We start from the raw sequence: 14,540 nt of genomic DNA, 5'->3' as shown, positions 1-14,540 counted from the left end.
ATGATTTTACTTTACAAAATACTGTAACTAGACTTCTATCTATCTATCTATCTATCTATCTATCTATCTATCTATCTGTCTGTCTGTCTGTCTGTCTGTCTGTCTGTCTGTCTGTCTCTCTATCTATCTATCTATCTGTCATCAGTCTATCTATCTATCTGCATTCACAGTTCATGATTTTTTTTTTATTTTAGCTGGAATTCATTGTCATGTCACAGGTTTTTACAGAAACATCCAATATCTGATTATTTTGGGAAAATTATACAGATAAAAAAAGGTAATATAAAACTATTTTACAGACTTCCACTGGATGGCGAGCGCACATCTTTTCACAACGCCCGAGCTAAATCTATGAAATACAGAAATAGAAATGTATAAAGGAAAAGCAAAATCTGATAAAACCCGAAGTGGGCGGAGCTTCATGTGTCGTGACGAATGATTGGACCACACAGCGCCCCCTTACGTGCTTACGTGAATTTACCAGCATCTGTAACATTAGTTTCCATTCTAGCTGAGCCGCAGAAGAAGAGCTCCACTCGGTTTGTTTACATCAGCAGAAGGTGACAGAACAGAGGCAGTTTTGACAACCTTTAGTCTATGATTAGTGTCGACTGAGCAGGAGCCATGGGAGAGTTGGCTTGTGTTTCTGTGCTGTGCTGGCTGTGGCTTTACCCGCTGGTGTCCAGCGAACAGGTGGCTTTTGTAGAGGTGTTTCTGGAGGACCATCAGCATGTTTTGCAGGGTGAGGTGCTCCAGGGGAGTCTGGACAACGACCCAATTGAAAACCACAGCAAAAAGAAACATGACCTCAATGGAGACCTCATATTAGTGAGTGACAAATGCATGCAAACAGATACTTGACATAGCAAGTTTCGTGTAAATAAAACATGCATTATTTACTATATTTTCATTTTAATACTTTTCTTGTATGTCGTCTGTGCCAGCAGTGATGCACAAATTATGTCAAATATTCAAATATATTGTAAATTCTGACAGTATAGCTCTAACTTACAGCATGTATAAATTAATTGACAAAATAGACGCATAGCTGCTTTTGTTTCACTAAATTGCTATATATATATATTTGCATTTATTCCTTTCACTTGTGCAATTGGACACATTAAATATAAAAAATCATACATTTTTCTGTATTGATATTATAAAAAATATGACAAATATTGACAAAATAGCATTTACTTCTATTAATAATTTAATTGAGAAAATAGGTGAAAATTATAAAACAGTGTATGTATAAACTATTTTGATTTGTAAAATCAAGTTGAGAGCAAATGAAATGAAACGCAAGGACATTTTTTTTGATAATTTTTTATTAGAGATTGATTTTATGCAAAATTGTGGGACATATTGTGTCATAAGCACCAGTGTTTATCTCTGCAGATAAAAGACAAAGCTATTAAAACCAACAGTGATAGCAGTGATGGAAAGGATCCGAACCCCTGGATTGGAGTGGTACCTGTCCAGATAAAGGAAGGCACAGTTTCCAGTAACAGCAACCAAGAGTCGTTCGCTGCCTCTGTGGTCAATAAGGTATTCAAAATAATGATTAAACATGCTAACTAGGTAGTATTGATCAAACTGACAGATCTTTCCTCCATAGATGAAGCGTGCTCTTGTTCTGGGTGCATCTGCTTTAATCATCCTGGCTTTAAACCAGAATACTGTCCGTGAGGTGAGAGCTTTGCTCTTCTGATCCATAAACCTTCAGTTGATCTCATAATAGTTTTCAGAAGAATAAAACTGTTCTTCTTCTGTAGATGGATCTCTCTCAGGTCCTCTCAAAGCCAGTCATTATTATTCAGACGTCAGAAAATGTCACTAAGCTCATTGGGGCACTGCTCAGGTAACCCTCTGTCATTAAATTATCAATTTATTCTTCTGAATAAACAATATACAGAATTTTGGAATACCTTTATTCAATCAGGGGCCTTCATGCAACAGCAAAGATCACTTACAAATCTTTTCTACAGGACACTCTGGTAAGATTTTACTCAGACGTATCCTAGTTTCATGCATCTATTGGTTCATTAGTGTGATGTTTTTAAATGTTGTGGTAAAGGGGGCCACTTTGACCCTGTGGTCCAGCTGTGGCCGTTCGAGAGGAGGGTTGTACGGGGAATGGCAAGGGGTCATCTGCACCGGGGAGACCAACTCTCAGGTCCAGGTAAAGACATCTCTAATCATCCTGGGTTACAGCTTAATATATGTCAGCACTGTCATGCAATCATCTTGTTTCTAAAAGAGATAGCTCACCCAAAAATGACAAATCTGTCATCATTTATGGGTTTGGAAGGGCATGGGCAGAATTTTAATTTCTGAGTTACTATCCTTTAATGCGCCATGTCATTTGATTTGTAAAAATGTTAAAGCAGTTTTATTAGTCAGCAAAGAGAATTTCTCTTCTTTTTAATTTCCTTTTTGTCCATCCGTCCAGAAATATCTCCAGCAGCTGTGGAACAGTGTCGTTCTGGTGGCCCTGGTCCTGTCCACGGGGGTCATAGTTCATGCACGCTGGCAGCTCCAGGACAACCAGCTTAATGAGGATTTACAGGTGAACGCTTTTTTTGTGAAGGATTCGGTATGAAGTAAGAAACAAAAGTTCATGACACCCATGTCACTAATTATGAAGGAAAGAAGCAAGTGGACACTGGAAGGAAATCTTTTCAAAAACATATGTGACCCTGGACCACAAAACCAGTCATAAATAAGCTTTTCTTTAATGCATGGTTTGTTAGGATCAGCAATATTTGGCTGAAATACAACTATTTGAAAATCTGGAAACTGAGGGTGAAAAAAAAATCTAAATATTGAGAAAATCTCCTTTAAAGTTGTCCAAATGAATTCTTAGCAATGCATATTACTAATCAAAGATTAAGTTTTGATTTATTTATGATAGGAAATTTACAAAATATCTTCATGGAACATGATCTTTACTTAATATCCTAATGATTTTTGTCATAAAAGAAAAATTGATAATTTTGACCCATACAATGTATTTTTGGCTGTGGCTACAAATAAACCCCAGAGACTGAAGACTGCTTTTGTGCTCCAGGCTCACGAATATCACAGTTCAAAATGTTTTAAGACTTTTTAGACGTTGTATTCAGTAAGAATGACATTAATTGACATTAAAGACATTTATAATGTTACAAAAAAAAAAAAATACCTGGAATTTTAATTTCTGTTCATCAAAGAATCCTGAAAAAATTGAACAGCTGTTTCCATAAATATATAAAAACATTTTTCATACTTTTATTAATAATAAGTGTTTCTTGGTCACCAAATCAGCATATTAGTATGATTTCTGAAGGATCGTGTGGCACTGAAAACTGGATGCTAAAAATCAGCTTTGCATCACATTGAATGAATTACATTTAAAATATATATATATATATTAAAACTGTTACTGTTTTTACTGCTTTTTTGTTTAAATAAATTTAGTCTTAGTGAGCATAAGACACATGATCTTACTGACCCCATACGCTGAACGTAGTTCATAATATAAATAAAATTAGAAATAAACTGTGTCTCACAGTCAGACCTAAAGCAAGACATTTTAAAGAGATTATCTGCACTGAAGACGAGGACATACCGCCAACCCAAAGTGAGAAGATGTGACCCAACACAAACTCAACCGCTGGAGATGGACAGCTGTGCAGTGTGTCTGGAGCAATACAACAACAACCAGGTGACGGATCCTATGCTTTTGCTCAGCAAATATATATTATTCTTCCATAAAGAGAGGTTTAATCACTGCTCTTTTTGCATGTGTTTTAGTGTTTGAGGGTGTTACCGTGCCTCCATGAATTCCACAGAGATTGTGTGGATCCCTGGCTACTCCTTCAGCAGACCTGTCCTCTCTGCAAACGTAGCGTGCTTGGTGAGAAAGACAGATATATTGTCATTTTTTACATCATTTCTACATACCGTATTTTTCGGACTATAAGTCGCATCAGTCCAAAAATACATCATGATGAGGAAAAAAAGCATATATAAGTCACACTGGACTATAAGTCACATTTATTTAGAACTAAGAGAAAACATTAGCGTCTCCAGCCACGAGAGGGCGCTCTATGTCTTCAGTGTAGACTACAGGAGAACTGAGCAGCTTAGAGCGCCCTCTGGTGGCTGGAGACGGTAATGTTTTCTCTTGGTTCATGTCTCTTAGTTCATTTCTCTTGGTTCATGTCAAATTAATTTTGATATATAAGTCGCACCTGACTATAAGTCGCAGGACCAGCCAAACTATGAAAAAAGTGTGACTTATAGTCCGGAAAATACGGTAGTTTTGCTCCATGCAAACTGTCATTCAATAGTTGGTGGGCATAAGTTGAATTGAACTCTTCCCGCTCTTGTCCTGTTTTCATCCTGTTTCTCCCAGGTCATTTTTACTGAGCTAAACCTGGAAGGACTCCGGACTCTGAATTTGTATGATTTGGACTGACTCTTCCGATTCAGACTTTTCATGTCAACTAAACCCCTTCACTGTACTGTAAGGTCAGCAGATCTCCACTTGACCACTTCAAAGACTATAAACCTTGAGTTCTCTTACAAGAGACCACAGGAGTCAGGACTAGATCCTGATCTTTGGTCAAACCACTTGAGAAGTTTCTTGAAGCTAGGTCCTTGTACATGGGATCAGTTCTTTTGCGCACATTTCTTGAACCGGCTCAACAATTTACAGCTACACGGATCGAGCACAGAAAAAAAAGTCATATTTCAGATCTCTTCAAATTAAGGAAGAATCATACACCCTGAAGTCTCAAATCTTTGTTTAAAGAACGGCTGGTATAAAGTTTGGATAAAATCCTTGAAAAACAGAAATGGTATCTGTTAGTACAATATCACTCAACCTTTTCCTCCGATACGAGACCAGCACTGGTGCCTAACCTGGTCCTTTTCTACCCTTTTTCACCAAATGCAAAGATGCATTGACCGTGAAGTTGTGATATTGACATCTTTTGAGAATTTACAGGGACTGTGAGTATATTTAACATGCATTCAAGTTCAGTTTAGTTTTAAAATGTCATGTAAATGCTTCTTTCCAGTCAGGGTTTTGCGTAGTTGGAAAGTTTCAAAAGTTTGGGGTCAGTTTAATTAGAGATTAATACTTTTATTCAGCAAAGATGCAGTATCTTGATCGAAAACATAAAACCTATCATAAAAAGAATTCTCAAAATTCAACTATTCAAAAGAATTCTAAAAATATCTATGACAGTTTACATTTAAGTAGCACAACTGTTTCAAAAGTTGATTTCTAAAGAACCATGAAGAATAAAGTAACGTCTACTAAAAAAATGCAGCTTCGCCATCACATGAAAAAATATTAAGAAAATTATTATTTTTACATTTCATAATACTTCTTTTAAGAACATAATTTTTTTTAACAATAAATTATAGTAGCTCAGCTATAGTTGGTCCTAAAAGGTGTGTTCCTAATCCTGTAGTTTTCAGTTACACACTGTGTCATGAACACTTGAACGGAGAGATGAAGACTCCAGCTCGTCTATGCAAAAACCTGCTGGAGCTTCATTACAACTGCACATGTAAATGTACTTAATTATAGAATATAGAAATCTCAAAACAGCCAATCAGAGCATCTCATTAAATATAATCTCGATCTGTGCTTATTTCAAATTTCCCCTCATTTCTCAAGCTTCAGTCATGATACATGACCTCGACTCCTGCCAGATAAGAAGACAACCATTAAACACTCGCACAAAGAGGAACAATATAGAAACACATCCTTTAGAACAGTATTTATTCTTGTTTTATCTTCCAAAGCTTTCTTAAATATGCTTTCTATTACAAAATGCTTTGAATTTATCCTAGTAAGTAGAAATATGTTACCTTACATGGCAAGAGAACATTGCCTTTTCTAGGTATATATGAGGAAAAATGATGATGATGAATGATGCATGCTCAGTCTTTGGCACGGACTTTAAATAGGGAGGTTTCTTAAAAGACTGCTCTGAGGTCAAGTCTTAATCGCTTTTTAAATCTTTTAAAGAACTGGAACAGGATCTTATGAGCTGTGTTTCTGCTTTGATCGTGTAACGAACCACATCTTTTAAGTTCATTATCAAATTTATTTTAGATGTTACTTTCTCAAACCTGATGTTCCTTGATTTATTTATTAAACTTTCTTTAACAGTGCAATATCTGTTCAATAAACTTGTGTGTTACAGAGCAAAAGACATGACTCCTCTACCTTACAAAACTGTTTTCTTCTTATACATTATGTAATGTAAAAATGTACAAATACAATAAAAATAGATGATTATCTTGATCCCTTATAGACAAAAATCCTGGTGCGTTTTACAAAGCACTTCAAACTGTTGATTCATACTTCAGAATATAAACTCATTTTTATTTCTAAAGAAAGACAGGTTTATGTAATAGACCAGAGTGTCGTATCGATCTTTTGTAAACGAGGCGCTACATTTAACCTCAAGTACTGTTTTTGCTTTTAGCTCTCCAAGAACTCTGCAATGCGCTGTTGTACAAGTAAAAGTCTTAGGAAGGGATCATGCCCTTGTTCCTCTTCCTGTCAGCCATCGTTCTGCGATTGTGATTGGCTCCTCTGCTTTTATTCGCTTCTTTTCTGCGGCGGTCCAAAACGGTGTCCTGCGTCTGGCCCCGTCCCCTCGGTCCACCTTCCACGTGACTCGCTGGTGGTGGTCTGTAGCTGTCAGGAAGAGCCAAGTAAAATCAATAAATGACTGACTGATCCATGTTTGAGATTAATTAGAGGATATCTAATTAAACATACCCTTTCCTGCTTTGCATGGCAGCTCTCCTGGCCTCAGCTCTCTCTCGGAGGACTGCTGGGTCCTGGACGAACTGATCCTTCTTCACAGTCTCATTCTGATCAGAATAACCCAAGAAAAGACCATCGGAAATACATGCAAATGTGAGAAGCGAAAACTGTAACTTCAGTGTCAAATCAAATCAGTGTCATTTCTGTTTACAGGGGGGGAAAAAAGAAAGAAGGCTGATATTGAAATGTGATCTATGGCCAAAATCTATTTGATATAAAAAAGAAACCTCGTCCTCTTCCTCCTCCTCGTCTGCTACATCCTCCCGCGCCTGTTTGCCTCTTCTGAGAACTTGTGGGATAGTAAACGGCCTAAAGGAAAAACGTTTTAATGTATTTGACTGCAGTAATAATCATAAATATCATGACAGTAAAAATACACATTCTTCATCTTCAGACATTAAAATATCAAGCTTTTATCTTGAAGGAAAGGCAATTTTGGTTTGTACAGTACTAATATACCGTATTTTTCGGACTACAAGTCGCATCTGAGGATAAGTCGCATCAGTCCAAAAATACGTCATGATGAGGAAAAAAACATTTAAGTCGCACTGGACTATTAGTTGCATTTATTTAGAACCTAGAACCAAGAGAAAACATTACCGTCTCCAGCCACGAGAGGGCGCTCTGTCTTCAGTGTAGACTACAGGAGCACTGAGCAGCATAGAGCGCCCTCTTGTGGCTGTAGACGGTAATATTTTCTCTTGGTTTATTTCTCTCTGTTCATGTCAAATTAATTTTGATAAATAAGTCGCACCTGACTATAAAGTCGCAGGACCAGCCAAACTATGAAAAAAGTGCGACTTATAGTCCGGAAAATACGGTAAATCCACTATTTGCAATGCATTTCTCATTTCAAAAATGGTCTTTGAAGAACCCACATTAGAGAGAGATGCAAGTTTATGTACGTCAGTCACAACACAAACCTGCGGTTCAATAGTTCATCCTCTTCATCCAGATCATTGGCTCCTATTTGGTTGACATCATACGTGTCGTCATATTCGTCATCATAATCATACGTGCCAAAAGCATCATCACGGTCTCTGAGAGGGTCATTTTCTACGGGAATCTCATCCACCACTGTCTGGTAGGCTTGATATCTCGCTCTCTGCTCTTCTATATGCTGCTTGTCTTCTAGCGTGGCTCGCACACTCTCCCTCTCTCTGAAAAATGCAGAGATATTCATTTCTAGTTGACCCAAAGCATCTTTCACAGCTTGAGCTGAATATTTCATAAGCCTACTTTCATGCGATGTCAGTTTACGGTGTACTCGTCAGTTTTTCTTGACCATGTGGATGCATTAAATATCACAGAACTCACCTCCGGCCTTTCCAAATGCGACTCATGTCCAGTCGCTCACGGTTGAACACGTCGAACTCGTCATCGTCAAACGCGTTGGATCTGGTGCTCAAAACTGAGGGAAGCTCTTTCTTTGCCGGTCTACAGGGACACATCACAGGGCCAGTATGCAACAATGAAGCGGACTTGAGTTAAAGCATAAATCCTAGACATTTCAGTTGGACTTTACCTTGCCATTGCCCTGTCCAGTTTGTCAATAGAAGGAGGCAGTTTATCTTCCAGGACATTGTTAATGACAAGTTCAGAATTGTAGCCATACTCCTCCAAACATGCCAGTATGAATCCCTCTCCCAGGTCAGGAAGCAGATCTCGGATATGTGTCAGCAGAGACTCCAGTTCTCCAGCACTCACTGTGCACACTGCCCCCTACAGGACCACAAAATATATATTATTATATAAGACAACATACTATTCTAGATGTATGAGCAGCTAATGAACTCACGTTGTCACCCTTATGGGGAACATCAGTCATAGCTTCCGCTCCTCTCAACTCATCTCTGTCTCCCAGCACTCCTGCTCCTTCTTTCTGGGAAGCTGCTAAATCTCTCCCAGTCATGCTTTTGGCTCCTGCGCTGTGATTGGCTGATGAGGGGAAGCTCCTCTGTTTCCCCACACACTCCCAAGCAGACTCTACGCCCTGCAAAAGGTAAGACGTCCTGGTGTCGTCTCTGAGGGCACAGATCAAGGAGAACCGCAGAAAATCAGCAGAGAGTAGCTTAAAAATGTTAGAAACCAGACATCATTCTGATTCTGTGTGACGAGGTAAGATTTTGAAAATGTGTTCTTAGATTGACAGCATAAACATTGTGGCAATAACCCAACTGGCATTGCAACATTAATTAAATGAATCCTGTGCATACATGATATCTGATATTGGTATTACAGAAAATTGCACCATCAGTGCACCATTAATTATGAAGCATGTATGAAAACAATATTTATCGAAATCATTGAGGTCATCTTTTCTAGTAGAAGTCTGAAAGATGGCAGAATGATTCCTCTTTTATTTCATTGGAAATCGGCATACTGTGTTCCTCTGGACTACTGTGAAGGATACAAATGAGGGAAGGCCTGCTGAAGGAGACTGATGTCGTCTGCTATAGAGAACTGTTCATCATAATCTGCCAGGAATCTGAGCGATAGAGAGAGGAAACATTGGCTGTGATAGATTACATACACAAACAAGACCTCGCTCAGAAATCTGGGCTTAATTTACCTTTTCTCTGGAAGGAAAGCGGTGAAGTTCTGTAGAAGATCATCTACACAGGAAGCCATGCTTTCAGTGCTGTGAAATTGAATGAAATATGTTATATCAAGGATATCTGGTGTTCATTGCTCATCTAGTGTGGTTTAAAGCATGTGTTTGTCCTCACCCCTCCAGTATGGGCTGTAAACATGTGTGCTGGAGCAGCAGGTGAGCGATCTCTACCATTTTCTTTCTCGAATGGGATATTCGTCTCCACATGTCCTCCTGGAAACTGAGACAGATTGCATCTAGTTTAACCAATCTGTATAAATTCACCAAAACGTGCGAGTCTGACACGCATTCGAACCTTTTATCGAAATTTCTCTTCTTCACTGCTTTCTCCAGGTCTGGAACTGCCATCTCGTAGAAAGACGATAGTCTACATTGAAAGATGCTTCATGCATTATTTTTGTATCAGTGATAACAGGTATGTGTGAATTATAGTTCGGATGGTGTGGATGTTTTTGTGACCTGTTAAGAAAGTTGTGTTCTTTGAAGCTAGTACAAGCTTCAGGGAAGATGTCCAGGAAAGAGTGGATAGTAGTGCAAGTATCACACATGTACAGCACTAAATCTGCAAGTTCCTACAAGAAATATAATCATTGCATTTGCTTCTTTTAAAACACTGAGTGAATTAGAGTGAGTATGTGTCTCTGTGTTTGTTATGAAGTGTAAGAAAGTTTGGTTTTTGGTTACCTCCTCTGGCATGGTCATGGTAGTATGGCGTTTGTTTGCATTGAGTTTGAGGGGTTGACCGGTTCCTGTGTCCTCTGACTGAATACCACACATCTGTAATATTGTATCAAACACCTAGAATGTACACACAGAGATTTTTAAGAAGTTCAGCTGAAGTTGATTTAGAAATGTCTCATGATCACATGAACTACCTGGATGATTGAAGGTATCGTCTCATTTAGGTCTCCATAATAACTGGGCTGTTGAGTAAAAATGTTCTCTGGAAAAAAAAAGAGTACAGAATTACATTTTTGTTTTAAATATGGAAACCATTGTGAGTGATAAAAAAAAAAAAAAACAGGTGTGTACCAATCATTTTATGTAGCAGTTGGGAATTCCCTTTCCCAAACAGCACACACACATCCAGAATTTTGGGAATGTCAAATAGGTAGTTGTTGTAGATGATCTCTGCAAACACTTCAGGGGTTATAAAGTGCTCCTAAAAAACAAAAATGTTTTGAACCCCACTGAATAACAAATATATTACAATGATATTAATTTAAAGTCATTTAATACAAAACCACCAGCATACATTTACACTATTGATCAAAAGTTATGTTCTTTTTGGAAATAATCAATGCATTTTTTCAGCAAGAATGCATTAAATCAAACAGATGTTTTATTGTCACAGAAGGTTCTGTTTTAAATAAAGGCTGTCTTTAACCTTTTATTAAACTTTAACCTTTAATTAAGGTGTCTTTAACCTTTAATTAACCAGCACATCCAATAGTAAATGTTATTTGAGCATTAAATTAGCATTTTAAGATTAGATTCCTGAAAGATTTGTGTGATGCTGAAGACTAGATTAATGGCTGCTGGAAATTAAGCTTTGCCATCACAGGAATAAGTGAAATTTTAAAATATATTTATATAGTTCAAGTCTTGGCGAGTATAGAAGACCTATAAAACAATAAAACATCTTATTAACCCCAAACTTTTGAACAGAAGTGTATCTACCGTACAATGTATTATTAGCCACACCGTGCAAGGATTATGAATCTTAAATATAATATAGTTACACAATATAACTTATGTAAGTTCAGGAGTTTGTTTACCTTGGACTCTTTGTGCGTAGCCATCCTGAGGAAGACCATGAACACGGAGCGATGAATGTTCCTCTGCATGTCGGCCACAGCTGGACTAGACGAGAGACCGGATGGGTCCAAACCACGTGGAGCATGTCTCAAATAAGAGTCCAAACACCTCTGCAGTGACTCGTCAAATACCACCTTAAATGGAGAAAGAATTAAAAGAAGAAACAATATGACATCTGCCTAGAGACATACATGTTAGGATCCAAAAACAGCAGTATTATTATTTTGCCGTACTGTATCTTCATTACTAAGATTTTTTTCTTTTCAAGAGATGTATAACTTCACTTAACCTGTAAACTGTCACTGGCCCACAGGTGGGCTCACTTGATATTACATATTTTAAACAGTAATATCTTAGTCTGAAGCTAAAGTAATCTTAACAAACTATATATCATTGGAAAGCTTAAAAATTGTAGTTTTGATATTTGTAAATTAGTGATGAATTTTTGAAATAGTGATGAATCATGAAAAATCTGTAAAAAAAATCTTTATTCATTGTCATGAAGTGTGTTCAACAGATAGCACCCATTGTGTTTTTTGAGAAAAAAAAAGTGTCTAAAAGTATTCTGAATATGTAGAAGAAACAATAGATTGTCCTTTTTTGATGCATTGTGAACTATGACGCAAGTCCAGGGTTCTCGTAGCATGTCTTTTAAGTATTAATGAGGTTTAATTGAAATCAAATACTGCCATACTGACTCTTAATGCATCTGATTGTGATGTCTACTTCATAAATATCAAGGGAAGTATGGAAAAACATGTTTCAGTTCACTCAAACCATTTATGGAAATGAACGCACCCTTAAATGGTTACTAATGGTGTTTGATGGTCAAGAATCTCACTGAAAGCTCATTTTGTGAGATATCAACCTCAGATTTGGAACATAACTTGTTCAGAATTTTGGTTTTCTAGCAGTTTTAGAGTAAAACATGTTTTGTAAAATATTTATTTTATATAAAATATAAATATTTAAATTATTATATTTTATATTTTCATATAAAGTTAAATCAAATCAACATGAACAACTCTTGTATTTTAGAGAGTCAAACCTGACACCAGAATTTGTCATGAGGTAAAGCCAGCAGCCAGTCCAGATCCTCGGAGATGAACTGAGCATGCTCCAGAAACTCCTCCGTCAGCGCCGGTGTGCCGTCCTCAGGTGGAGGTTTATAGCTTAAGAAACATCTCTCTTCTTTACGGTCAGGGTGCTGATGGGAGGCAGCATCATCATTCACACAGCTCATAGACGTACATAGTGATGGTTCAGCACAACTCTAGTTAATTATGCAGTAAAGTCTTCACTCACTAGTGCTGGTAGGGTGCGTTCTTGGCCTTGTGCTCCGATGGGCTCAGTCACATGCAGTTCATCTAAAGGCACTTTTGCACATGCCATCTCACCTGCCTAGGTACAAACCTGCCGTGAGGAATATGGCCAATGGAAATACCTCCTGATAAAAGACATATTCAATCATTTTATTTGTCTGGACTGTGGGTAAATCAGAATTAAATGGCGGTTTAAAGATGTTATTAGTTCTGGTTTATGTTTTACAGTAGGTCTTAAACAGCAGGCCCAGGTATGTTGAGCTGTTGATTGACAGATCTGACATGCTAACGTGATCGAGATCCACAAGCAGTGAGAAGGTCGACAACACCAAGAACATAGTCTGTCATTGTAGAGACTGTCTACACAACAGTTCAATTTAATTTGAGTTTCAGCAAAAGGCAGGCGTTAATAAAAACAGCACGATTGTGTAGACTGTTACTGACGATGAGTCGGAGAACCGCAACGAGCTGGGAACTAAGAAAAAAAGTGAGCTTTCTTGCGTTTAAATAACAAATGACCATGTTCATTTCCACAACACAGAATAAAAATACATAGAAATAACGTTTAGTAAAACCCAAGTGATAGAAATGTCACCTCTCAAGTGAATCTTTCAACAGATGTTCACCAGCTCCGACTCAAGGCATCACATCACATCCGGTGATCTCACGCTGGCGGCATTTCAAAATAAAAGTATTTTATAAAACTTACACAATTTAAAGATAAACCTACGTAAGTAAATAAAAAAAATTAACGTAAATGTTACCAAGAAAATAACGGTTTATTCTGTCCATGGTCAAGTAATTTTTTTTTTTTTGTTTATGGCTGAATAACTGATGTATAAAATTAAGTTGAATCTTTGTTTGTCAGTGAAGTCAATTTTTTTTTCTCTTTCTGTCTTAAAATTTTCCAGTTTAGTTATTTTTTAACTGCACGAAATATCACTGTACATTTGCAACGCAAAATAATAATAATAATACAAATAAAGTTATTGAAGCCATAACAATAAAGACACAAATTCCAGTTTTTATTAGTTATAAGCTAATGCTGTGGTTTGTGAAGTCACTCATAATTACTACAAGAAGTGCATGACTGTAAACCTTGTAACAAATAGCTGTTTGTCTATGATAGAAATTCCTTAAGTTACATTAACTTATTTATTTTCATTAGTTAATGTGAACGTTGTTAGTCCAGTTTATTCCTTGCATAATGATTAAATAAAAGCGTAATATAAAGCACCATCAATAAACTAATAAAAATAATTAGGAAGGAGAAATTAAAAATGAAAAAAAAACAAGAAGAGAAACAGTAATAGTGCACAATAACGATCATTCTTCTGGTAACATTGTGCTCACGTGACTGATTACGCGACACGTGCAAAAAAAAAAAAAAAAAAAACTGTTTACTGAAACCCTGACGATATGCATGTCGGATATGTTGATCGAGATTTTATTTTACAATGTTCTTTTAGGCAGTACTGTAAACTACAAAGATAAACAGACCTGCATTTATTTTATATTTTTTTTATTTTAACGGCTAAATTTCAAACCCATAAATGTACATTTTCAGCAAAAAAGAAAACAAAACAAAATTAAAATGTTTCATAGCATTAAAAAATTCTGTGAAATAATATATTGATTTTTTTTTTACACTTTTTAATGTATTCCTATAATTTTGTTTACATCTCCCCCTAGCATTTTTTTTTTTGTATTGTTATTGTTGCTGGATTGTGTAATGATGAGCAATAATAATAATAATAATAATAATAATAATAATAATAATAATAATAGGCTACTACTACTACTACTAATAATAATAATAATAAAAGATCTGCATGTGTCAACGAGATAATTCTCCAAATCTGCCACCAGAAGGCACAAGATACCAAAATCACAAACAACAAACCCACAAAACACATTGAAAATGTTTTTTTTTTTCTTCTTCTTCTTC

At 36.7% G+C, this 14,540-nt stretch overlaps 2 protein-coding genes across 4 annotated transcripts; one reads left to right on the top strand and one right to left on the bottom strand.

The window, feature by feature from the left end:
• Positions 1-315: 315 nt before the first annotated feature.
• Positions 316-5,611, top strand: LOC113048988 (RING finger protein 215-like). Its single transcript, XM_026210988.1, has 10 exons — positions 316-828; positions 1,399-1,548; positions 1,619-1,690; positions 1,776-1,861; positions 1,943-1,997; positions 2,078-2,182; positions 2,453-2,569; positions 3,554-3,706; positions 3,796-3,898; positions 4,400-5,611. Exons 1-10 carry the CDS (start codon positions 625-627, stop codon positions 4,411-4,413), a joined length of 1,059 nt encoding a protein of 352 aa, XP_026066773.1. The 5' UTR covers positions 316-624; the 3' UTR covers positions 4,414-5,611.
• Positions 5,612-6,133: 522 nt separating this feature from the next.
• On the bottom strand, positions 6,134-13,282 carry LOC113048983 (activating signal cointegrator 1 complex subunit 2-like). 3 transcript variants are annotated; one of them, XM_026210981.1, is made up of 19 exons: positions 13,188-13,282; positions 12,576-12,717; positions 12,319-12,477; positions 11,231-11,404; positions 10,485-10,614; positions 10,328-10,395; positions 10,137-10,250; positions 9,912-10,024; positions 9,748-9,819; positions 9,568-9,672; positions 9,411-9,479; positions 9,252-9,326; positions 8,637-8,862; positions 8,364-8,560; positions 8,156-8,275; positions 7,762-7,998; positions 7,066-7,147; positions 6,791-6,885; positions 6,134-6,706 (listed from the first exon to the last, which is right to left on the bottom strand). In XM_026210981.1, exons 2-19 carry the CDS (start codon positions 12,660-12,662, stop codon positions 6,535-6,537), a joined length of 2,295 nt encoding a protein of 764 aa, XP_026066766.1. In that variant the 5' UTR covers positions 12,663-12,717; positions 13,188-13,282; the 3' UTR covers positions 6,134-6,534. The 3 variants fall into 3 exon arrangements, with proteins under 3 accessions (XP_026066766.1, XP_026066768.1, XP_026066767.1); XM_026210983.1 differs by having other exon boundaries at positions 12,576-12,671; positions 13,188-13,206; XM_026210982.1 differs by lacking the exon at positions 13,188-13,282 and adding an exon at positions 12,819-13,171.
• Between the last annotated feature and the right edge of the window lie 1,258 nt (positions 13,283-14,540).

Source organism: Carassius auratus, chromosome 30 (genome assembly GCF_003368295.1).
Source record: "Carassius auratus strain Wakin chromosome 30, ASM336829v1, whole genome shotgun sequence".
In the NCBI taxonomy this organism is placed as follows: domain Eukaryota; kingdom Metazoa; phylum Chordata; class Actinopteri; order Cypriniformes; family Cyprinidae; genus Carassius; species Carassius auratus.
This window is presented reverse-complemented; position numbering and strand designations above follow the sequence as displayed.